General features: G+C 40.5%; 1 protein-coding gene across 1 annotated transcript in view; it reads left to right on the top strand.

Annotated features, from left to right (window-relative positions):
- Nucleotides 1-27063, top strand: part of sulf1 (sulfatase 1) — a 270640-nt gene that overhangs the window by 199637 nt on the left and 43940 nt on the right. The window contains exons 11-13 of the mRNA XM_048595683.1: nucleotides 2135-2263; nucleotides 5672-5728; nucleotides 12917-13046. Of these exons, the coding sequence (XP_048451640.1) occupies nucleotides 2135-2263; nucleotides 5672-5728; nucleotides 12917-13046 (316 nt within the window). The remainder of the gene's footprint in view (nucleotides 1-2134; nucleotides 2264-5671; nucleotides 5729-12916; nucleotides 13047-27063) is intronic.

Here is a 27063-nt window from a genome sequence, read left to right as displayed (position 1 = left end):
AAATAAGGGAGAGATATATTTTAAAGCATGTGGGGAGGAGATAAAGGGTAAGTATAGTGAGTGACTAGTGTATATCTCAGAGTAAGGAAAGTAAGAAAAGAAGATGAAACAAAACTAATGGAAAGAACGTCCTGTGGCAGATGAATGTGTCAGATCCACAGTTTACAATCTACTTTTAATTCAAATTCTTTAATAATACAAGTTGATATACCATTGTGTGTACTCACCTACTTCATTTGCCGTGCTTAGTTCATATGATTGGATTATTAAAGTAGTGTACCATATAGCAGTGCTATTCCTGACACCTACCTCTTGCCCCACTGCAACCTTACCAGCAGTAGGGGAAGCATTGTGACACCCACTTGCCTATTGTCCAATTGAGGCACTGAAGTAGTCACTTAAGAACCTCCTCCCACAACCACTGGGATCTTGCCCTTGGCCTAGGAAACTGACACCAGGTGTCAGGCACTAACTGGACAATGGTTGGGGGAAAGGGATGGTTTGACTCCTTTTCAAGCCCCTTTTTACTAGGAGAGAATCCCTGCTAGCATGTCTACTTCACATGTCCTATCAACCCTGATCCCCTGTTCCCTTTGATGCCAGTTGCCAGGCCCTGCCAGCTTTGCCCGGGTAAGAACCAGCACTTGTCTTGAAGTCTGGCTGCATTGTTTCGCATTTCCCTCTGGGACAACTGCTGTCATTTGATTAGCTGATGGCTGTCCCAAGGAGAGCTGAAGTTATGTCTCAAGCCAATTAATGGACTGACAGTCATTAAATGCATGCGGAGCATGCTGGGAGAGTGGAGTATGCTGGCAGAGGTGGGGTGAATGGTCTCACATCTGACTTTTGCACAAGTTGCTGGACACCATCTCTAGCATAAAATCAGCCCAAGTTTTTATGAAAGAGCAAACAATAAAAGATAGTTCTCACTAGTTGGCAAACCAGACACTAGGCAGCAAAGATTTTATTTTATTACTGGAAGATCAAGAAGGTAAATTACAGAATTTTTTTTCCTAATGGATTTTTGGAAAGTGGAATAATTTACCACAAGTGGACAGTAAGGCAGAATGGAGTCAATTTTTGATCTTTGCCTCAATCATTAAAATCCCTATAAAGATAAAGTCACCATAGACCCAGAGGACCACTCCCTTCGAGAGAGAGACAGAACTGGTGGTGAGTTTAACCTGGGGGTCTCCACACGTCAGGTAGGGGACTAGGTCATGAAAGCAGGATCATCACAATAACCTCAGCCAGTGTGGGAATTGAACTTTGTTGCCATCCCTCTGCATTGTAAACCAGTCTTCCAGCCAAATGAGCTAACCAGCATCCTGACATCCCATATACAAAGGTCAGGAAGAGGGGGTGACAACTGGACAGTGCTTGTCAGGACTTCCCTGGATTTTTGTGGCCTGACCACAGATGCAAAGCAGAAATATTGATGAGTTGGGGTGTGGGGATATGGATGAGTGAATCCTGACCTCTTGGTGCATTTTTTGATTCGCTCATTGGCTGGTCTAGGACCGAGGTTCCCAAGGTATATGCCACTCTGGATCTCTGCTGAGATCCCAGAGAGTATTGCCTGAAATGTTCAGTCTCACAGAGGCTAAGGCACCTGAGAAACAGATAGCTCTGATATTTTCCTGCGTCCTGCTGATGGCTGTAGACTGGGGACTGAGGCTTCTGCAAGAGGTGTCCTGTAACTGACTTGGGACAGAAAAATGCAACAATCAACAGGAGCTCAGAGATGGAAGAAGGGCAGAAGAAAATCTGCCCATAAAATATTATTTTCAGACAAATTTGGATAATTATTTGAAAAGGCAGAATGCCAAAAGACAGGCACATTTTTATATACTGCAGATTGCTTCAGCTGAATAGTTCAAACATTGTAGATGTGATGATTTAACTACTTTTTATTTGTGCTGGTAATGTTATGTCTCTATTGTGATGGAAATTTTTAACATTAAATATTAAAACAGAGTTCAACAGTTAAAAGAAATTGCTTCCTTTCAAATCCATATTTAAGTGATGTTAGCCCTTTCTGTTTAGTTTAAGTCATGCTTCTATGTGTAAGAAATCAGATACATTTTGTTTAGCTCACGGTGTTCCATTATTTTGGTTGTGTTTATTTTAACAGTATTCCTCAACTGGTTCTGAATATTGACCTCGCTCCCACCATCTTGGATATTGCAGGACTTGATGTTCCACCAGATATGGACGGCAAGTCTATACTGAAACTATTGGAATCTGAGAAACCAAGGAACAGGTCAGCCAAAATGATTGGTCCTACCATCTGATGTACAGTGCAGTAAGATTTTGATGATAAAATAGCAGCCAGAAGGGAATACTAAAGAACAATGATATAGACACGAAAATAAAGCAAAGACTTGTGGATACTGGAAATCTGGAACAAAAGAAATTGCTGGAGAAACTCGCCAGGTCTGGCAGCATCTGTAGGGAGAAAACATAGTTAACATTTCTGGTTCTGAGCAAGGGTCACTGGATCTGAAACGTTAACTCTGCTTTCTTTCCACTGATGCTGCCAGATCTCCTGAATTTCTCCAGCAATTTCTGTTTACATTACTGATATTGAATCTGTAAAGGAGCAATTTAGCTGTACCACTCATCTGCACTTGTAGTGTATACATTTTGTCCCTTCAGGAATATTATTACTAGTCCCCCAGGGGGATGTCCCCAAATTATGATGGTTCTGGGTGGATACCCAAATTGTAAAGCTCCCCGGTGAGGAGGGATGAACTAATTCCCTCTATTTTTATTCACTCATCTTCTCAGTTGGACACAACAAGGATAATTTACAAAGGATCCCTTTCCGCGTGGATTCCTTTCTCTCAGAATTTGTTTTAAAAGGAGCCAAATTAAACAGGCTTTGCTAAGTTAATTAAAAAGTGAGTTTATTAGTTACTAAACATGAGAAGAAATAATAAGTTAAACAATATATGGGTCAGTCTCAGTGGGTCATTCTTGAAGAGTAGAGGGTGGAAGCTTGATAGCCTAGTAGTTGATTTCAAGATTCTTAGCTTTGCAGTTCAGTTGAAATCTTTTTGTCCTCTTTCCTTCTGACTGTCTTTCTGGCTTCTAGCACTCGGAGCAAAAGAGTCCTTTGTTTCTGCAACCCAGGGTGACCAGTAAGTAGTTCTTTGACTGTGACCTTCACTGTAAACTAGCACTCGAAACAAGGCTAGTACACGAGTAACTCGGCTCACCAACACACCACCTTCTACTAGCATACACAGGCCATTCTCCAGACTATGTATTCTTGAATGGGGACGGAACATAACTCCCAGGAGATTATAGTTCAATTTGTGTGTATTTTTCCGCCTCTGAAGTTTATTTGACACCTGCATATGTTACATTCCAGAGTTCCTCTCCAGGAACCCACTGGAATTACATCTTCAGTAATTTTGGCTGTATCAGTCCTCTTTCAAAGAAAAACGTGTTGGAATTTAAAAATTTGACATGTCTGTAGATGATCCAGGGCAATAACCTATAGTAACTGAAAAAGTGATTGATTGAGCCTGCCTCCACCCCATTCTCAGGCAGTGCATTCCAGATCATCACCACTTGCTCCCCAGGGACATTTCTTTCATGTCGGCTTTGGATTTTTTTACCAATTGTTTTAAACTGTTAGTTCCTTATTTTTGATCCTTCCTCCAATGGGAATATTTTTCCCAGTCTATAAAGGTAAAGTAACCTGATTTTTACCAGACCATAAGGCTGCTCTTGCACTAGAGAGAGAGAGATGACTGGTCATAGTTTAACCTGAGGGTTACCATGCTTCAGTGAGAGAAGAAGTTGAGAAGGTAAGTCCTTCATGGTACCTCAGCTATTGCAGGAATTGAACTCATGTTGTTGCATCATTCTGCATTGCATGTCAGCTGTGCAACCAACTCAGCTATCTGACCTCTGTCCTTTCATGATTTTAAACGCTTCTATTCAATCTCCATTCAATCCTTTCTATGGGATGTTCTCCAATTTTACCCTATAAATGAAATTCTTCAGGAGCCATTCTTATAAATCTTTTTCTCCAGCATCTCTTTTAAAGTCTTTGCCCAGAATTAGACACAATTCTCCACTTCAGGCTGTTCCAATGTCTTACAAAGGTTTATAATTTACTCACTTTCCTATTTGAAGCCTCTACTTACAAAGTCCAAGACCTTGACTGCATTTTTTTTAGCATTGTTCCTAACCTGCCTGCAAACTTGAATGATTTATTACATATATTCCCAGGAATCTCTGTTTCTGTATCCACTTTAGAAGCATATCCTTTAGTTTGTAGTCCCTCTTCTTTCAAGTAAAATATATCACCTTGCACTTTGCTACATTACATTTCATCTGCCATGTGTCTGCCTGTTTCATCAGCCTGTCTATATTCTGCAAGAGTGTATCATCCATCTCACACTTCACTATATTTTGCTACAACTTTGTGGCCCCCACAAATTTTGAAGGAACCAGTATTTTTGAGCAACTGTGGCAGATGATAATTGTAAATAATGGTAAATTAGTTGACATGACAAAAAAGAATCAGAATGTACAATACAATATCCTTTTTATTGTCACGTGTACTCCATTGTAGGAGTACAGTGAAAAAATTTACAATGTCTGCCTTCTTATGGTGACATCTTAGGTACAAGTACCTTGGTACAATTCTTGGATTCAGCAGAGGAATAGAAATAGTTGCTTAATTACAGATTTGAAAATAACTTAAACATAGGAAAATATTAAGGGGTTAACATTACAGTGTTCTACGGGTAAGTTCTAAGGTAAGGATTGTCCCCTCACACTGGTCTCCGTCCAGGACTCGCTGCCTGTGCGCTGCTCTGGGGCTGCTTCCCACGTGCGGCAATGGGGCTTTTTCCCCACGCTGCTCTGAGCTCGCAGCCCATGTGCTGCTCCAGGGCTCACCGCTTGCGATGTTCTGGGGCTCACGGGGCGTGCCTGCAGGTCCCAGAGCACAAGGCCACGCTGCCCGCGCTGGTTCCGCCCGCCACTGGGCTTGGTCCGCAGCTCAGGTCCACCACAGGACTCAGCCCGCTTGCTCTGGACCACCGCGGGACTCAGCCCGCTCGCTCTGGACCACCGCAGGACTCAGCCCGCTCACTCTGGATCACCGCAGGACTCAGCCCGCTCGTTCTGGATCACAGCTGGACTCAGCCCGCTCGCTCTGGATCACCGCGGGACTCAGCCCACTCGCACTGGACTACCATGGGACTCGGACCGCTCACAACGGTCCACCGCGGGACTCGGACTGTGCCCGATCCGGTCCGTTGCGGGACTCAGTCCATGCCCATTCTGCTACTCTACTCTCCACCAAGGAGGTGGGAGAGAAAGGGAAAACCACAAAGTGGAGAGAAAAAAATAGAGGGAAGAAAAGGGAAAGGGACAGCGAGCAGAGGAGCTCCGAACAGGGTGTCCTACTCTTGCTAATTTTTGAATGAATTGAATGAATTTTTTGTGTGTCCTTTCAAAGAGAGACAGCTGTCATCAATAGATACCATTTCTGAAGCAGCTACCTGTCTCTAAATTAGTCATTGCTGGATGCACTGTTTATGGTGTAGACATCAGCCAGCATTTTCAATGACATGACATCACCATATTCACCATATAGTGCCATTCATAAATTAGTATCTAACATCCAGCATGTCTTTTCTTGCAGATTCCGTTCAAATAAAAAGGCTAGGATCTGGCGTGACACATTCCTCATTGAGAGAGGGTAAGATACAGTGCATCAAGAATATAACACAAGACATTGTATATAAGTGCTTTGCCCTCACCAAGAAATACATGCTTCCAATCATTATACTTTGACAACAAAATTATTTTGTTGAGAGCTCTATACAAGAAGTAAAAACTATTATGCATTTTTCCAATTTCCAAATGTCTTAAACCTGATAGTAATTATATTCTTCCATTGTTGCATGGATATGAATGCAAATCTTTCTTACTTTCCGTTAAGGAATTGACTCTGACAAACAGCTTGTGTTCAGTTCACTAGATTTTGTCTTGTTTGATTACAAAGCATCTACAAGGTCATTACCAATGTAATTTATTTGACAGAGAAACTCTGGGTTTTAAAAGTCATTATTAATGCATTAATAAGCTCTAAAACTTAACTATATGATTCATTAAGAAGCACATCTGGACAAACATTGCATTCTATATTTTCTAAAAGCAGGCATAAAATCATTGCTGAGACTAGTAGACATTCAAGTGATGTGTTAGTGAGGCAGACATCCCTCTTTCATGTTCTTGGGTTTCTGCCTGCAGATGTGCAAAGGGCATAAACCACTGGAGTTAATACCCTGACAGAGATATTCATTAAGAGTACCACATGAATTCTCAATTCCTTCATCTTATCTAATTATTAAGGAACCACTCATGATTTAATAATCAGGCTCAGAATTTCTTGCTCATTGTACATTGGTGAGAAGTGTAATGGAATTGCATTTACATCTGTCACTGAGCTGTCTGCTGCATGTCTGGCAAAGGTACAGTGGTAAAATGGAAGGATCTATGCAGAAATACCTGGTTCTAGTACATGCTTAGGAGTGAATGATGATCAAATATGTTTTAATTTACCAGCTTCAATTATTTTCTAACTACTCCACCAAATAATGACCAGGACTTAGAGGATAATTCCCCAGCTCTTTCATGGAGGGAGAGGTTTCTGACCCCAGGAATATGCAAAGGTCATGACCCTATACCAGAACAAAGGCAACTACAACATTTGTACTGATATTTTTTTGTATTCACTCATGGAATGTGGGAGTCATTTATTGCCCATCCATTATTGCCTAGAGGGGTTTGAGCATCAACTACATCCCTGTGGATCTAGAGTCACATGTAGGCCAGGCCAGGTAAAGATGCAGATTCCCTTCCCTAAAAGGATGTTAGTAAACCAGATGGGCTTTTCCGACAACTGACAACTATTTCATGGTTGTCATTAGACCCTTAATTACAGATTTTTAAAATTGAATTCAAATTCCATCTTCTTCCATGGCAGAGTTCAAACCCAGATCCCCAGAACACTACCTGGGTCTCTGGATTAATAGTCTAGAGATAATACCACTAAGCCGTCACCTCCTATCAAGAGCTTTCCCACTGAACATCTTGGAAAAAATAGTTCCCCTTGTTGCCTCTATCAGACACAAACCTTGGGCAAGGACACAAGCTCAAAGGTCCTTCAGCAAGTTAATTCCATCAATGTGCATTCTTCACACTAAGCCAACGACATCTGCACTGGCTCAATCATGTCCACTGGCTAGATGAGGCCCGTATGCTTAAGAATCTCTCTTCAGTAATTGGCCACTGGGCCATCATCTTCTTGATTCCAAGCCTTCACTACAAGGACACCTGCAAGTGAGATATGAAGATGGCGATCATTGACACTGACAGCTAGGAGGTTGCCTCACTGGTGTTTGTGGCCTCTGCTGGTTGAATGTTTGGAAGGGCATTGGAAGAGGTCAGCAGAAACAAGAAGCTTGGATGGCTGGGAAGAGAGTCCAGAGAAAACGTGGGTCTGCAGGTTGTGCAGCTTCTCAATTCGCAGCAAAAATAGTGACTGCTGTGCCAGACTGGGGCTCCTGAACTACACTAGGTGACACTCAACAGAGTTGACAACCCCATAGACAAGCTATTGTTTTAGGAGAAAGGAGACTGCCACTAAATATGCCACCAACCTCCCACAAACTACTGAGTGCCAATAATCAAAGAAGTCAGGTAAAAGAGTTTTGGACTAGCATTGGTTTATTAACCTTCAAATCTTATTTGGCAGGTTAAGATGACTAGATTAATTGACAAAATACATAACAAAGGTCACAAAAGCGTTTTAATTAGGTTAGACCAATTCAGTGTTATCTTGTTGCTGATTATAGTTGCCAGAGATTGAAAAATAATTGGGTGATCTTATTTTAAGATTAGCCATCCTTAAAAGGCTGACCAGTTAACAACATCAAAGCAGTTAATTTTAATCTCTCCCATTTCCCTAGCAACTACGTGTAGGAGGGGTTTAAAGCAGGCAAGACAGTTTCGTTTAGCACTTATTTCTTTTGGTCCTCTTACATGAGAAGGGATGTAGTTCTATTGGAGGCAGTTCAGAGGAGGTTCACTAGATTGATTTCAGAGATCAGGGGTTTGTCTTATGATGAGAAATTGAGCAGTTTAGGCCGATACTCTCTGGAGTTTAGAAGAATGAGAGGAGATCTAATTGAGGTGTATGAGATGCTAAAGGGAATTGACAAAGTGGATGTGGATAGACATAGCAAACGTACATTTATTTCTCAATCTTTGGTAACTATAATCAGCAAGAAGATACACTGAATTGGTCTAACCTAACTAGCAGGCTTTTGTTTGCTTTGTTATATATTTTGTGTGGGGCAGTCTAGAATGAAAGGTTATAGTTTTAGGATAAAGGTCAGCAGATTTAAAACAGAGATGAGGAGAAATTATTTCTCTCAAAGAATCACAAATCTGTGGAATTCACTCCCCCAGAGTGTGGTGGATGCCAGGATATTGAGTAAATTTAAGAAGCAGATAGACAGATCTTTGAAGGCCTATGGAGATCAAGCCGGAAAGTGGAGTTGAGGTTGAGATGAGATGAAATCAGCCATTATCATTATAAATGGTGGAGCAGGCTCGTGGGGTTGAATTACCCACTTCTGCTCCTAGTTCAACCGTTCTTATCTGGTTGATACAAGTCTTACAATTCTCACTTCAATAACCTTCCCCTCTGTATTAGAGATGTAATCTTATATTACAATAATTGCTGTAAGAACTATATGATAAGACAATTTGTACCAAATAATTTTCATTCATTTTAACATTCATTTTAAACTTAACTTATGTAGCTTATCCCCTCAGGAGTGGGAATCGAGTTGGTAAAACCAATAAGTTACTGAAGCATGATTGAGGTATAAGGAGATGAAAGCAAAATCAGCAGAATTCAGTAGTTTTCTCAGTGATGTACCTTCAGCTGCCTGTATTAATTCATGTTGAATTTCATATCCAACAAGAATCAGTCAGATCCAACTGCACCTTTTAGTCACTGTTCTGTCAAGAATACTGAAAAGGACAAAAGGAATAGCAGAACATGCACTAATATCAGTTTGAGCTCTTTGTGAAGCGGTACTGTCGCTCGTTCTCATTCAGTTTATTCTTTTATTGAATCACTTGCTGAATTAGAATGAACCCCAGTTAGTTATATGTGAGAAACCATTTTCTTAACCAGCAACAAAGTTTAAATCACCCACTGTGTGCTGTGTCATAATATGCCTAATTCCTGCTTTATAAGTAAGCATTTTAACAACCTCACAAATCAAAGCATCCATCTAAAAGACGGAATCTTAACTATGAATATGTCTCAGTTTCTTGAAAGTTCACATATTTCATGGAGTCTAACTGAGACTCACCATCTTAAAAAAAAAGCTGAACACTGATGAGAATCAAGCCCCAGGAAAGTAACACTAAACCTTGGACTCACTGCTGTAATAGACATTGATTTATCTTCCTCCAGTTTTTGTGATTCCACATACACTTCCTACCTGAGGACTGTTGACTATTGACTCTTGATACTTGTATCAATTATCTTAACATGGTGAAGGGTTACATATGTCTTACTGACAGAAAGTTAATGTTCACATCTCTGTGTTTGTAATTGCGACACTTGGGCAGTATGCGTCAGTCAGCTGACCTGTTTCCAGCAGATTTCTTTGGAGGTTAACCACATAAATTCAGCTCTGTAAAACTTGCTTCACACTCTCTTGTGTCGCAGCATCAATGTAAAGGGTCAGTTTGCTAAATCTAGAAAAAAAGTGTGTTCACCAATACATAGGAACATATTTTTTACCTTTTGTTTTTGCAAAGCAAAGTATCGTTTTGGTCTACAGGTAATTGGATGCCTTTGTCCTCCAGGATTCTGGTCGGTTGTGGGGAGAACAGGTTCACCCACTTGATTCATAATGTGGGGAGCTCAGTAAAATTTACTCAGAAAATTGCTCGAGGGCTTGGAGCATTCATTGAGCAGTACAGCCAGAAATTCTGGCAGCTCTTCTGCCAACCTGAACCAGCATTATTTAATTTTTAGGGGAGCATCTGGGGGCAATGGATGGTGGCCACAGGAGACCTACAGTGGTTCTGGCAGTGAGCAGAACCGATTTGGTGAGATCAGAGCTGACATTCATATTCTCCCTGGACCTAAGAACATCCAAATTATTCCAGTGATGCCTTCGGTGATTTTGTTTAGGCGGAAATAAATGCCATTGCAGTAGGAGACGTTTGTTACTGTTGGAACAGTAAAATTGCATCAAGGTGCTATGCACATGAAGTGAGCCGACTTATATAAATTAATAGGCCTCTGCTTGTATTAGGTGAGTGCACTGGATGACTTTTTCCTGACCTGTTGCAAAACCATAATTTCTTAGCCATCATTTCATATGGGGCAATAAGTTAGGCACAGAGATTTTTGCTGTCTCTACGAACCCAGCCAACCAAAAATGGTGCCATAACAAGAACAGAATCAGCAACCATGGGTGTTGTGAAGCTAATAATCCATTACTATTTTCAATAATAATTGTAATGTTTTATTTTCTCTATTAAAACCTGATTTCCTTCTCTTCCCTCCCAGTGCTGGCCTAGCCTTAGACACACACCCAGATTCCATCTTTGGACTGAACTCTGTTCCAGCACATCCAATCCTCACAACCTCAACATTAGAACAGAACCTAGTTGCTTCAAACAATTTAATATCTGCTCCTTTAATCTCACCAAAACAACTGCAGAGCCACACTAGAAGGGCAGCAGATTCTCAGATTCAGTGTACGGAGTACGGTAGGTGATAATGTAGAAGAGTGCATTAAACATTTCATAATTTTGTCAGCGAGAAAAGAATCCCTTCCAGAAAATTCGTGGAAACATGTCATTCCCATGGACAGAAAAATAGAGTTAATGTTTCATGTCAGTAACCTTTTATCAGAACTGAAAAGAGTCATAGGTGTCATAGGTTCGCAATAGGAATAAAGGTGGGAAAATAAGGTTTGGAAATGTCTGTGAAAATCAGAAAAGCAAGAATGCATGGCAGCAAGAATGGTGGTGGAACTCAAAGGAGAAAGTATTAGGATAAGTAAACAGCATATGTTAGGTGTAATTGGATTTAGTTAAATCAGTAACAGTTGACAAGGGAAATAGAGGCAGAGATTATGATCTGTAATTGTTGAACTTGGCGTTCAGTCCGAAAGGTTGTGAAGAGCCAAATCCAAAGTTGAGGTGGTATTCCTTCATCTTAAGTCAGGTTTCACTGGAACATTGCAGAAGGCTTAGGAGAAAGAGGGCAGAGTGAGAATGGAACAAGAATTAAAATGGCAGGCAGTCAGAAGCTGTGTGTAGCCCAAATGGAGGTTTCCAGCTATACAGCCATCCAACATCCATTTTGTTTCCCCAGTTTAGAGGAGTTAGCTTTGCAAACAGAGAATACATTATTTTAAATTGAAAGAAGTGCAAACACATTCCTGTTTCACCCCAGAAAAAGTGTTGGGAGACCTGCACAGAGGGGCAGATGTTGCATTTCCTGCACTTATATCAGAAGGTACTATGAGAGAGGAGAGGGATATTAGGGGTAACAGGGCACTGTTGTGGGTGTAGTGGACCAGACCAGACCCCCTCAAAATTTTTTAAGAAGGTAACCTAGACTCTAATTTTTTCTTATTTTAAAGGCAAGTGTAAAGGGCTGTGTTCAGGGACTGGCCAGACTACTCGACATTAAGCAAAACACAATTTATTTAAACACTATAATTAAAATGCAACAAAAGAAAGAGGAATTTAGAATTATTTAACTCTGTTGGAAAATTTAACAGAATAATAGATACAGTAACTATTACTAATTAACTGTTCCAATATAGTAACACCCCATAAACATATCTCTTTGGCAAAAAGGCAAAATTCAGAAATCAGATTTTCTCACATGTAACACCTGCAGTAGGAAGAGATTCCCCAGTTTCTAGCTGTAACCAAGAGGGGAAAAATAGCTTCTACTTCTTCAAAACTCCAGCAGCTTCTATTGTTCCAACTTAAAAAAAACCCAAAGCCTCACAAGCTATTTACTTTACTGGCCTAACTAGACAGTTCTCACCTCTGTCTTATAACCTCTCTTTTGAAAAAACCAGGACAAAATAACCTCGTAAAGCCACAGCCTCGTCACATGGGATGTCACAGAGGGAATGGGGCTTCTGGAATGTCGAAGGAGAGGGGAAGATGTGTTTGGTGGAGGCATTAGACTGGGTTTCAGAGAGGTGATCTCAGAGAAGCTGACAAAATTATTCAAGGGACAGACAGGATAGATGCTGAAAAGATGTTTCCTCAGGCTATAGGGTCTAGAATCCAGAACTAGTCTCAGTACGAAATGCAAGCCATTTAGGGCTGAGGTGAGGAGGAATGTCTGCACTCAGGGAGTGAAGAATCTGAGTTTTCTAACCCAAAGGAATATGGAAGCTCAGTTATTAAATATGTTCAAAGCAGAGGTGGTGGAAATTGAATGTGGAATCTGCTGAAGGTTGAAGATTGAAAAAGGCAGGGGGCTGAACTGTTGAATATGCAGACCTGTGGGTTGGGAATGTTTGTTTTCTCCACAGAGGTAAGTATATCAGTGAGTGATTTGATTTATTTTTGAAATGTAGCAGTCGAATTAATAAGAGGAGACAAATTTATTATAATATTTGTTGTTAAAAGCTCCTTAGGCAGTAGTGTGGCAACTGTTAAGGAAACCTCATAAATCTTCAGTCAATACTATCTGAAAGAAAGCAGTTGAAACCACACTGCTACGTTGTAACTGGGCATTGCTCTTAGAGTACAGAGTGTGAAAAGCCACATTTCTCCAGTTCACGAGAAAATTTTGTTACTCCTTTCTTTCCAGCAAGTTACTCCGTAAGAAAGAAGAGGGAGCTGGTGATGCGCAACAAACCAATTACCTCCCTAAATATGAAAGAGTGAAAGAAGTGTGCCAACAGGCAAAGTACCAGACAGCCTGTGAACAACCAGGGCAGGTAAATAAGCATAGCTAAGATGAACCATAAATGAGCTACATTTTTTTTTCTCACATGAGTTAGTACGTCTGCTGCTTTATGCTGACAGCCAAGTAAATGTATTATGTTGCATCGGAAACCCAAAACTTTCCTGACTGGCTTTAAGAATGTCGGTGAAGGAGGTCTGTGTCTAATTCAGCTTGTTAGCCTCTTTTGAACTCATGTCAGTTACCTGGTGATTACAAGAATTGCAGAACTACTGCCCATTGTTTGCCAATTTGTCAAAGTCTAAAGTTGTTTAGTGCAGAGAAATTACTACAAAGGATAGGTTGTAAACTTAATGATAGCTGCAAAAACTCTGTGCCAATCCTCAAAACTCACAGTGAGCTACAAGCAGAATGTATAACTACTATCATCTCCAAGGGCTTTGAAGACTTGCTGTAAAAAAAATTCTGCCACCAAAAATATAATGGTGTTGCATTCTGTCTGAATAATCTCTGTGAATGAATTCTGTTTCTCCCACGATACACTGAATGTGTAATCTAAATTGACATTTCAATGAAATTCTGTGGAATGGATTTGTTACCTTTTTTTTCCTACATGTATTGTTAACAAACACTCTGCTGTCAGTCAGACATCAAGAGTAGTAAAGAAAACCAGGGAGGTCTCCCACCTCCTGGCCAATATTCCTCCCTCACATATACTTTTAACAAACACAAGAGCTTGGATTTTACAGGACAACACTATCAAAATCTTCCCCCAGCTAAAAAATAAGGGAAGGAAGCCCAACCATGAACCCAACAGCTGCCCTACAGCAATTTAACACTAAGAGGAACATCACTTGCTTTAAGGTGCAACTTCTGCCCTGTCTCAGGATGAAGTCCCTCCTGAAAGAACTTGCCAACCAATCTAATAGTCATTATTTCTGTAATTGCGACATGTTTTATTCTATCAATTAGCCATCTAAGCTCCTCAATAAGCATAAGGACAGTCAAGCGACTCAACGCTCTCCCCTCAAGCTCACTAAAATTTCAGGTGGATTGCGAGCAGATGAAATTTTACGTATTCCTTCAAAACTGCTGACCCATTAGACCAGCCCAGGCTCTGTTTCCTCTCTGCCCCTTGAACTTTCCTGCTTGTCCTCCCTGCCAGACCATACACATTCTGAGTATTAAACAGACCTAATCTGATTATTCAACTCAACACCACTTCCTTCAACAGCCAGGCTCTTTTCCAAACCAAAGGAAGCTCAGTTGGGCCAGAATTCTGATGTATCTCAGCACAGTGCTTTGCATTTAAACATTAAAAAGGGTAATAGTTTTTGTATAATTTGTTTCAATTGAGTGTGCTGTTCTAAGTCTGTCATTGTCAGTTCTTGATATTTCCAAAATAATTTAAGAATTCAGAACAGTGGCAGTTCTTGCTTTTGGATGTATTTTTAGAGATATATCCAGTTCTTTTAATCTTTGGGCCAATTGCTTTTCACACTCTATTTTGACAACGTGTACCTTTTAATTGCCCTACTAGCTTGCTAAATGGGATCAATCTTGAAACTCAAAACTAGGCATTCTTAAGGCACTGTAGGTTATCAGCAGCAGCAGAATTGCTCTTAATGACAATCTGTAATCTCATTACCTGGCATATCCCCAACTCTGCCGTTATCATCAGGCCCAATGAATCAACTGTAGTTCAATGAAGACTGCAAGAGTAAATGCCAAGAGCAGCCCCAGGAATGAGGGTGCCAACCTGGTGAAGCTTCAGTACAGGACTAGTTGCATGCCATTTAGTGGAGGCATAATGTGATAGACAGAGCTGAGTGTTCCCACAACCAAGAGATGTCTACAATCTAGATATACCCCATTATAAATGATAGTGGTCAATTAGCAACTGACATGTGGACTGTTTGACTGACATCCAGTACTGGATGAGCAGAAAGTGTTTCTAATTAAATATTGGGATAACCTAAACTATTACCTGGAGTCTCCACCCCAAAATCTACTTTCCAGTCATTGACTCCATCCCTCTCCCTGCCAACTTGCTGAATCTAGCTACTTGGTTTGCAACCTTGGTCCCTTGTTTGAGACCAAGATAAATATTCTACCACATGATTCACCATCACAAAAACCAGCTAATAATATCCTGGTAATGTAGAAACATCGAGGCGGGAATAGGCCATTCAGCCCTTTGATCCTGCACAGCTAGTTACTCGGACCACAGCTGATCATCCATCTCAATGCCACTTTTCTGTACTGTGTCTGTATCCATTACATCATTAATCCAAAATATCCCAACTTTGCCTCTCCTTCAATTCATCTGTTGCAGAAACCTGCATCATGCTTTGGTTACCTCCAAATCTAAGTATTCCAACACATTCCTGAGCACGCTTCCACATTCTACCGTCGGTGTACCTGACATTATCTCAACACTTTTAGTTCTGTCTTTATGTTCGAGTTCTATTCCCACATCATGCCTGAGTTCACTGACTTATCTCAGCTCCCAGTTAAGCAACATCTCATTTTTAAAATTCTCATTTGTGTTTTCAAATCTCTTCATGGTCTTGCCCCTCACTGTGTCTGTAACCTCCTCCAAGGCCACAAACCTGGGAGACATTGTGACTTAGATAAGTCTGACTACTTGACCGTTGCTGATTTTAATTGCTGCATCATTTGTGGCCATGCCTTAAGTTGCCACATCCAAAAGTTTGGAATTCCCTCCCTGCAGCTTTCCAGCTTTACCTCATTTCTCTCCTTTAATATACACTTTAAAACTAACCTCTTTGATCAAGCTTTCAGTTAGTTAACCAAATATTGACGTGTGGTTCAATGTGATATATCTTTTATGTTGTCCCTGTGAAGTACCTTAGACCGTTTGATTATCAAAAAGTTGCTTTTGAAATGCAATTTGTTGTTGTAATCCTACCTTCTGATCTTTGATCTCTCCTTCACTTGTTGCATTGGTTTTCGTTTTTGCTCCCTCATCTTCTTTTTCTCTTCTCTCCTCTCCTTCCATCTGAGTTTTCCCTCTCAACTGTAGCACTAATTGCTGCCCTATTGAGAACATTAACATTGCTCAGGAGAGGCTCATCCATCATGTCCAGATCAGTGCTGCCCCAGAACTTGTCCCATTATCTCTGAAATCTGAGCCCTTCCTTCTTATTCTGTCTCTTGAAACACTCATTTAACCTCTGAGACTGACTAGAGCTAGCACTGAGTGGTAATTTGAGATTACTAGCTTCCATGTACCATTCTTCAATCTATCTATGAATAGTAAATACCGTCTCAATTTTGTTTCCTTCCATATCATTGTCTCCTTCCATACCATAGTTTCCAATATAAACCACAATTCCTTTTGTTTCCTTTCCATACCAAAGTTGGCTTCACTCACACTTTTTTCATTGCATTATATTCTGATAATACATTCATGTCCTCATGACTCCATAAAACTTCTAAAGCAACTTGTCCGTAGTTTTCTCTGGTTGGCCTAATGGAGAACTGGAAAATGATTCATTAGACTGATCAATATCTGCTTTCTTTGGGTAGATCATGCATGGTACCTTTTGAAACCATGAATATTGAAAGACAGACACCTTTACTGCCCATGTGAAGGGTCCATTGAATATGGCAGCAGCCTTGCCGAGAGCAGGAATAACCCAAAGCAGTCCCACCTACAGTAATTATTCCTGTACACTTGGGCAAAAGCATGGAAAACAGAACCATGAGAATCTCTACATAGCTTTAATAACAATCAGTTGCAACAATATGTTAATAGTTCAGAAACCGTGGCTTATGCAAGAAGTTCATAGAGACTAATATAAATCAATCCCAAAGGTGGTCAAGTTATGTTGTAATCTTGTAAAACAAGTGATAATACATTCTACTTTGAAATACCCAACAGGAAACAGGGTTTTTTTTTGCATTGATCCTCTATAGCCTCTTTTATTACATTCCATTCTATGACCTCCAAGCACCAGTGTATTTAACTGTGAAAAGTGCCTGAATGCTTCCATTATAAAGGGATTATCCCTAAGGTATTGCACTCCTGTGGTCCTCAGCAGCAGTTAGTAATTTTCTGCTCAGTTCTGTATAAGTACTTGTGTCATAGGATTGATATATTATGTGTTGTCTGCAATACTTTAGTTCTCTGTTGTTGACACTGGAAAAAAAATCACTGAAAATTCTTTATATAGAAATTAATGAAAAGGAGTTTGATCGCAACATGTACAGAACCATTCCACCTTTAATGTTTTGTTTTCATTTACAATGAATACGTGGCTCAACTTTTTGGCTTTTGCACTGAGATTACATTTTTTGCCTTTAAAATCTATTGTGAACAAGTGTGAGGGAAGCTCAATTTTTTTTTATGGCACTACAAACTGGCTGTTCTGATCTTCAATTACAAATTAGATAAAAGAAAGGGAGCTCATTGGAAATTCTTCCAATGCCAACTTTCTTGGGAGTTAAGGAGGCATCAGGCAAATGAATGTTAAGTTAGTGACGAAGATTGGTTTGGATATTCCTGCAAATACAGTAACACTAGTAAAAAGGTGAAAAAGGGTATGTTAATGTGAGGAGGAAGCAGCTTTACCTGCTGAGATGGATTTGCTGTTACTGTCTGGTTTATGGACCTCTACTAACTAAGGCTGTTTGCCAACTCACCGATACCCCTCTTATCTCACTCATGGACCATGGCCCTCCCCGCCCACTAGAACATCAATCCATTGTTCCCAAGACTAATACAGATCTAATCTTTTCTGGAACTCTTCTCCCCATGACACCAAACCTCATCCAAATAGCCTTAAATCCCTTCCCAAGATCCACTGACAGGGCTGTGCTGGTAGACCCATCTTTCCAGCTTACTTGTTCCTCATGGAATTGATTTCTTCCTACTTCAAGTCTGTTTAGTTTTTTTTCCCTTTACATCTATGGTTCTTCCTGCACCCACCAGTATTTTTGCAGCCTCCAGTTTCCTGGACCTAGCTGTCTTGTTTCTACTGTGGACGTCCAATCCCTCTGCTTTCATTCCCCGCCAGGAAGTTCTGAAGAGTTTTATTCCTTCCTTCGACAAGGCCTAACTGTCAGCATCAACGTAACTGAACTTGTTCTCAATTTGAACAGCTTTGATAAAACAGAGAATTGCAAATTCTGAAGATCTGAAGCAAAAACAGAATTTGCTGGAGAAACCCAGCAGGTCTGGCAGCGTCTGTGGAAAGAGAAATACATTGCAAGTCTAGGGACCCTTATTAAGAACTGATAGTAGCTAGGAAAAGGTCATATATATACTGAAGACATGGGAGATGCGGGTAAAGGAGTGAGTGGATAAACAGAAATGGAGCCCAGAGAGAAAGAACAACAGGTAGAGACACAAAGAGATGGATGATGGTAAGCTAGGGAGAATGTAAAGCTGATAATGGGGACCATAAGTAGGAGAAAATGGGTTGCCTGTGCTGAAAGCAGCTCATGATCCAACTGAATGGCAGAACAGGCTCATGCAGTCAAACAGCCTCTTCCTGTTCCTATCTCCTCTGGTTTTATGATGGTCTTATGGTCTACCTTAGCTTTTTCAGGCATTTTGTAATATCTTTACAGTCTTATCCACAGGCCACATTATCACAACAGATCAACTTATCCCAGTCCAATGTTTCATTGTGATAATTACCTCATGGGTTACAGAATGATGGCTGGAGCCTTTTGGAAGGAGGTTCCTGGGGCCACACTCTGTACTGTTATCCTACTGCTATCCATCTTTCGACAAGTCTTTGCAACCTTGAAGTCTCTCCACAAATGCACTGGGGCTTTCCGTGGGAGACTGTTTGATCTTAATTAAAACCTCATTGAATATTCTCTTTTCCAAGGCCCTTTGAAACTCATTCCCCTTACAGACCCTCTTGTCATAACCATCTGGTTCACTAATGCCATTTAGGGAAGGAAATCTGCCATCCTTACTTGGTATGGCCTACATGTGACTCCAGACCCACAACAATGTGGGTTTCTCTGAACTGTCCACTTGACAATTAAGGGTCGGTAATAAATGCTGGCTCAGCCAGTGATGCCCATATCCCATGAATGAATAGAATAAAATTATTGGAGATTGCAGCTATCATCTCTCATTGCTGCCCATTTTGTGCCTGGAGTTGTCTGATTTTGGTCAGCAAGGGTGGTGATCTGCTTCCGGAGATAAAACTTTGTTGCTGAATTAACTCCCTTAGAGCTTTCTCCCCCACCCCGCACACCGTTGTTCTCTTTTCTCCTTGGCCCTCTCTCTTCTTAACTCATTATTTTGTTTCAGTATTTGGTTCAATGATGCCCTTTACGGAACGTAACTGCTGGCCTACATGTGACTCCAGGCACACAGCGGACTCTGGAAAATTAAGAGTAGCCTAGCCAGTGTCGCCTACATCCTGAGAATAAATTAAAAGAAAAAGCTATTGGCCTGGAAATTGCTGTCTGCCTTCACTGCCAAACCCAGGAGATTGAAAACCCTCTTTCTTCCCTAGTCTTGACTCGCAATCTTCACACCCACAATCTTTAGCAAAAAAGTGGAAAGACAGCAATGACGAGATTGATGTTTCATGAAACCAATGGCAGTTCTAACCACATCAGCTTCTAAAAGCTTTCCAGTTACAAAAAGTGTTAAAATGAAAGGCGCTTTGCTGAAGATCACAATTCTACAGGTGGTTACATCTGTTGCAGCTTAAAATTCTGCCATTAGCCAACACCAACACTATTATAGAGGAATGTTCAGATCTTGGTTTCAGGAATTGAACCAAACTGCAGACTCTCCGTTAAGATTATAATACGCCTGTAAGTATTATTATATAAATATGCAAAGTTGGATTTTTTTTTTCAGGAAGTTCATCTAAGTGATGTAGTGAAGAAATATGTTTTATTATAGTAGAGTATTAAAGGGAACACTGATTTGAGGGACGATGCCAGAGTTGCGGGGGTATTGAGGACTGTGCTGTAGGTCTTGGTTTAAGACCAATACTGCTTCCAATTTATAGAAGTAACTTAGATTCAGAAACTAGGTGGCAAATGGTCAAATTTGCAAATGATGTCAAACCATGAAAGTCAGTGGGAAAGACGGAGGCAGGTCAGAATCACAGAATGATTTATACAAACTGGGACATGAAATATTAGGGAAACAAATGGATCGAGAAGGAAAATGATCTCATTATTGGTGTTTAAATAACCACAAGAGAGTAATTAGAAATAGAGAGAATGCAATATCTTATTGGATAGTTGTGACAAGTAGTGTTCCGTAGACTTAGAGTCACAGAGATGGCAACACGGAAACAGACCTTTCTGTCCAATTCATCCAGATACCCTAAATTAATCTAGTCTCATTTGCCAGCATTTGGCCCATGTTCCTCAAAACCTTTCCTATTCATACACCCATACAGATGGCTTTTCAATGTTGTAATCGTACCAGCCTCCATCACCTCCTCTGGCAGCTCATTCTATACACGCAATAAAAGGTTACCCCTTAGGTCTCTTTTAAATCTTGTCCCTCTCACCGTAAACCTATGCCATTTAGTTTTGGATTCCTCTACCGCGGGGAAAAGACCTTGGCTAATCACCCCATCCATGCCTGTCATGATTTTATAAACTTCTATAAGGTCACCCCTCTGCCACTGACGCTCTGGGAAAATAGCCCCAGCCTATTCAAGCATTTCCCTCTAGCTCAAACCCTCCATCCTGGCAACATTCTTGTAAATCTTTTCTGAACCCTTTCAAGTTTCACAATATCCCTCCTATAGCAGGGAGACCAGAACTGAACTCTTGACTGGGCCTTTTCAATATAAATACCAAGAAACATAAAAATGAAGGAATAGAAAATAATATATCTAAATTTCTACATGACAGTAAATTTAGAAGCAGAGTAGAATAGGAAATAGTAATATCTAAATTTCTACATGACAGTAAATTTAGAAGCAGTGTAGTTTATGTGGTTAGGAGCAGGAAGTTCCAGAGTGTTAGAGACAGATTAAGTGAGTGATCAAAGCAATTGCAGGTGGATGTTACTGAGACAAAATATGAAAACATCCACTTTCAATCCAAAAGCAATAAATCAGAACATTTGTCAAGTCAGCAGCAACTGTGGAGGAACAGAGGAATTTGGTGGAGTAGAAATACAAATTGCAAAAAGCAAGTGTTAATTAAATAGGTGAATGGAATGTTAACCTATATCTCAACCTGGGCTCAAATACACAGTGAAGAAAAGATATGCTCCTGTTGAATCTGGTCATACCTCATTTGGAAGTTTGCACACAATTTGGGCACTGACTACAGGAAGGATATATCAGTGTTGGAGGAAGGTAAACACAGACCCAGTAAGTCTGGATTTTCCGATGGCCAGGCAGTCGTTTTTCCAGCATAGCTGGGAGTTGCACATGGGGTCCCTGAGGAATCCCCATTGTAGCAGTTTCTGAAGCTATCACTTCGTAAATTGAATTCATCTCCGCCTGGAACCCTCCAAAAGTTTCCATTTAAATTTCAGAATTTGGAGGCTTTCAATGAAAGTAAGTAAAAGAGTTAATCAGAAAAAGACAACCAGACCTGGTCTAACCCAAACTACCGGCTTGACCGGACCAAACATGACCCAACCACATCTATCTCCTCTCAACACCGACCAAATCCAACACCCACCCACCCAGCCTCCTGCTGGAACCAATTTCTCCTATTCACCCCAACCTACCCTAATTACTGCAGCACTTAGCTGGGCCTCTCACCACCTTGCATCCAGACATCCTGTGACTTTCCCAGTCGGCCCCCTACTGACCTGGCAAATTGCCCTTACCTATCTGCCATCCTACCTGCTGGCACCCTATCTCAACCTAGATGGCACCCTGCACACCCGGAGCCCTAATATCACACTTACCCCATGTACTCACCATTTGGCAGCAGCTATCAAAGTGGCTGTCAGGGCCTTTATATTTGTGAAGATGGTGGCTGACCATTGTGAAAGGCCAGGGGTGGCATGGCTTGCCTTTCCATGACCATTTTGCATTCTGAAAGAATTGTCAGAATGGAAGTTCAGCACCCCATTTCTGAGGTGACCCTGAGCAGAATCCAAAACTTGTACTTCCTTGAGCTTAGAAGATTGAAAGAGAAACTAAGTGTTTAGAACACAGCGTGGAGCTGGAGGAACACAGCAGGCCAGGCCTGCTTCTTCAGGGTCCCAACCTGCTCCTCTGATGCTGCCTGGCCTGCTGTGTTCCTCCAGCTCCACACTGTGTTTTCTCTGTCTCCAGCATCAGCAGTTCTTACTATCTCTGTTTGGAACATGAATGGGTCTGACTGGGTTGAGAAACTATTAACTCTGGTGGAAAAATCCAGAGTAAGGAGAATACATCCTTGCAATTTCAGATAAGCCAAAATCTGAGAGTTTTTCACAAACAGGCAGTGTCTTGAACTTACTCCCCCAGAAAGCTGTGAATGTTGAGTCAATTAATATTTCCAAGACTGAGATTGAACATTTTTTTTTGTCAGTTCAGTATCAAGGCATTTGGAGAAAGGGTGAGTAAGTGGATTTAAGGTACAGGTCAACCATGATTCCGTTGAATGGTGGAAAAGCTTCAAGAGACGAAGTGCCCTTCTCTGGTTCCTTTGTTCTATATTCCCATACTGGGTATTTAGTGGTGACAGCATTTGAAAAGGCAACTGACAATTAATTCTGGATGGATTGTTATTAAGAAATGGTGGGGTGGGGCAGTGCAATGTGAGGACAGATTGTCAAAGTCAGCGCATGAAATAAAGAATTTTTTTTCTTAGCCTAAACTGCAGTTTCCTCTGGAATGGCAGGACCTTGCTCTGAGTGTTCAGCTGTAAAGCAAGGCTATACCCGTACCCTGCGTCTGCCTACCTGAAAGCTTAGGTAATTCCGCCCTCAGGTTTTGCAGTGGAGCATTGAAAGGTTAAACGATGATGGAAATTCCACCCATCACATTTCTGCCACATTGCTGAAGTCGGGAACATTTAATGTGGAACTGCACTTTTACACCTGTGTATATAACATGCAGGTCCCTTGCACACAGGAAAGCAGTGCCATTGTTTTAAAAAAAAGCAAATAGAGTAGAATTATACATTTTTCCTTATGTTGCAGTAAGTGGACAAAATTTAAAAGAAATGAAAAGGGTTTTGTGTTTTGACCCGACAAAGACAAGTTAAGTCACAAAAACTAAGTGTTAAAAAGTAAAATGTTATACTGTATAGCAACATTTAATAAGTAAGTACAAGTCAGAAAAAACCTTTTTTATATTATTTGTTCATGGGATGTTGGCGTTACTTGTTGGCACATTTATTGCCCAACTCTAATTGCTTTTGAACTGAGTGGTGTGCTAGGGCCCTTTCAGAGGACAGTGTTGTAGGTCTGGAGCCACGTGGACACCAGACCAAGTAAGGATGGGCAATTTTCTTCCCTGAAGGACATTAATGAACTAGATGGATATTTATGACAATCGACAATGGTTGCATTGTTGCCATTAGTGCAGCTTTTCATTAATTTTTATTGAATTTAAATTCCACCATCTGTCATGGTGGAATTTAAACTTTGCGTCCCAGAGTAATAGATATTGTAGATGACTAATCCAGTGATATTACAACTATACCGTCGCCACAGCCTGTGGTATGATTCTAATTAAGTGTTCTGTTCACAGTTAAAATAAATCCAGCAATGGTTTTCTGGAACTATGTTGAAGTTAGATATTTTGGGGGTTATTGTAACCTGCCAGGGTGAATGGTTTCAGCACAGGCTGCAACTGCTGACGTGGTCAGAAGCTGACAGATCAGAGCCCCCTGAGGGACAGGTGGGTCTAATATTTAAAGATGTTAACTTATCATAAGCTGCAATTCCAGCCAAGAATTCTGAGTGTAACTCTGTGCATGGTTTTCCTGGAACTCCCTATGTTGAATGAGTTGAGATGAGAGCAGGGCTGAAAAGCTAACAGGCAAGAAAACCTTTATATTCACAAAACATGACAGCTGCTTCCTCACTGAAGGGAAAGACTTCTAGATAACCAGAACACACCGTTTTGTCTTCTTAAAATATTCAAAATATTTCACAGCATGTTCCAGATGTTTTGCCAGCTAAAATTAATTACAGGAAAATCAGGGGAACTTCCACTGATCCTCTGAGCTATATTTCCGTTGACCAACAGTAGCTACCTAGAATGCACCTTTGCAAAATTTACCATCAAATGGAAAACTCTGCACATTATCTCATTTTAGGCCTCTGTTTTCAAGCCAATTCAACTCTGGTTTCCTGTGCAAAGCCCCACTGAACATGCCTTTGTTGCACACTGCAGCAGTCAGAATTAAAAACCAAAAGAACTGGGGATGCTGTAAATCAGGAACAAAAACAGAAATCGCTGGTAAAGCTGAGCAGGTCTGGCAGCATCTGTGGAGAGAAATCAGAATTAATGTTTCATGTTGAATGACCCTTCCTCAGAACTCCAGTCAGAATTGTAGCAGACCAACAATAATGAACTAGTGGGTCTGAATATGATATTGTACATAAATGCCAGTTGCCCACCTGTAGATTTGAGGCTTATAACATAAAGGAAATGCAGCACAGCTGCCATTTCTGTCATCTTCTCTACAATTCTCACCATGCAGTCACAGTCAGACACATGATCTGTCTATACAGCCGTACTATACAACTCACGCCAAGGTTGGAATTTGATCGTTCCAGCACACAGACTCTTCAGACACAGCTTTGAGCACCTCAGTGTTGTATTACCATTAAAAATGGGGGCCGGAAAAATAAGACAAAAATGTAGTTTTCTGTGACAGAAGTTGAAGGATTTCCCACTAACTAATTAAAAGCTAAAAGAAGTACGGATGCTGGGAATCAGAAACTAAAACAGAAATTGCTGGAAAAGCTATGCAGCATCTGTGGAGCGAAATCAGAGTTAACGTTTTGGGTCCAGTGATCCTTTCTCAGAATTTCTGTTTTTGTTTCCCACCAACTATTGTTAGGCTTTAGTAAGCTAAACAAATTCCTCCACTTCTATCCATCCTGCTTTAACATTTAACTGGTATTCTGTGGTCAAACATTGACAACTTCCCCTCTAAAGTGCTAAGTAGCTACTGAAAAAGGACATCACTTTTAATGGCCAATAATCATAAAGTCAGGAGAGATACTGCAGCTTGTACTGATTTTTGGTTCTATTTGACGCCCACACATCCTTTGACATTTCAAACTCAATATGTGGAAACCGGTTGTTTTAAATTACAGCCACTATCACACTACATTCCTCCTAGTCAGGAAATCAATTTTATCGCAACCTCAGTACATCCCAAAAGGCTTTGTAGGTAATTAAAGACTCGAGTTTGCACAGCAAGATTCCAAATGTAACAAATGAAATGAATACTCAATCAGGAAAGACACATGCTTTTGTGTCTTATGTTTAAACAATGTTATAAGACCATTTAAACAAACAAACAGTGTCTCAGTTAAACATTTCACCCAATAGACAGCATCCCTGACATTGAAGCACTCCCTCAGTACTACAACCCAGTGTTAATCTATATTTCAGGCACTCAGTCCTGGGTAGGGCTTGAACTCACAGCCTCCTCATTCAGAGGCTACAGGACTACCACTGAGCAAAAACACGATAGTAATAAATCAAATCAAATCCAAAATAAATGTAACCGTTTCTCTATTGAGTACACCAGTGCTGCCCAGGCATTACATTTTTCAAAACTTAATTCTTGGGATATAGTCATTGTTAGCAAGGCCAACATTTATTGTGCATACCTAGTTAACTTTGAGAAGACAATGGTGGGCATTCTTTTAGAATTCTACAGTCCATTTGATCAAGGAACCCACAATGTCTTTACGCAGGGACCTCTCGGATTTTTACACAGTGAGGATGTAGAAACAGCAACATATGTTCAAGTCAGAGTGTTGGGTGACTGAGATGGATACTTGAAAGTTGTAATGTTTCCATGCGTCTGCTGCCCTTTGCCCTGCCAGGCACTAGAGGTCATGGATTTAGAATCTGCTGCTGAAGAAACCTTGGCAACTCATTGCAAAGCATTCAGTGGATAGGATCAGCTCATGGTGTGGAAAATGAGGCCTAACTGTAAAAATTGGTCATTACTTACAAATATGGATCGCCAGAAGGATACTGAAGGGAATATGAAAGGATTTGATTTTGTTCTTTGAGGTTCTGGTAAAGAGTAGCAAAGAATTAAAATAAGGCCTTAAAGTATAAATTCAATAGAACTGTCTCAAAGTTAATTGATAGACAATGTAGTCATATTCCCCAGTGGTTACAATCAGATTTGGAAAATGTACTGTATAGCTGCATCTCCACCCAGTGCCAGTAGGAAACCATGGGAAACAATTCTTACCAGTCATTCGAAATAACATACAGAAAGTAGACACTGTGGCATCACTGTGGGTCATCAACCACAGAAGGATTAAATTCAGTATGATCTGCAATTCTCAAATTCCAAAGATTGTACATTTAAAATGGCTGACTCCAAAGAAATGAGGGAACAACTCAAGCAAATCAATACAAGGAAGTTGCTCTGTCATATTTCAGGTAAAATAAATACAACATGCTAAATGATTAATAATAAGTATTTAAAACTTATCTATACTTTCAATCAACAAGCTTGGAGTAAACACACCAAATATAGCCGTAGACTTCTCAAAGGTGGAATAAAGAATGAGCATTACAATTACAGTAGTCACAGAGACAGGGATTAGTAACAAAAATATAGAAACATGCACAAGCACATTAATAGTGTAACCTAAGGATGACAAAGATAACAAGACAATACATAGCTGAAAAATGTAAAACAACGGTGACTTCATTCAATACTTCAACAGTGAGAAGGTCAGTGCCACCCATCTAGAAACAGGAAACAGAGCAGGCAAGAAGAAAGAAAAACATTGATCGTTGCATTGCACCTTTCGTAACTTCATAATTCCCCAAACAGTTCCCAGTCAATAAAATACATCTGAATTGTAGTTATTATTTGGATTGTAGGCTAATAGTTACTAGGTTAAGAAAGATAGTGAATCCTGT

The sequence above is a fragment of the Rhincodon typus genome, chromosome 4 (assembly GCF_021869965.1).
Source record: "Rhincodon typus isolate 14 chromosome 4, sRhiTyp1.1, whole genome shotgun sequence".
NCBI lineage: Eukaryota > Metazoa > Chordata > Chondrichthyes > Orectolobiformes > Rhincodontidae > Rhincodon > Rhincodon typus.
The sequence above is the reverse complement of the archived record's forward strand: the minus strand, read 5'-3'. Positions and strand labels throughout refer to the sequence as shown.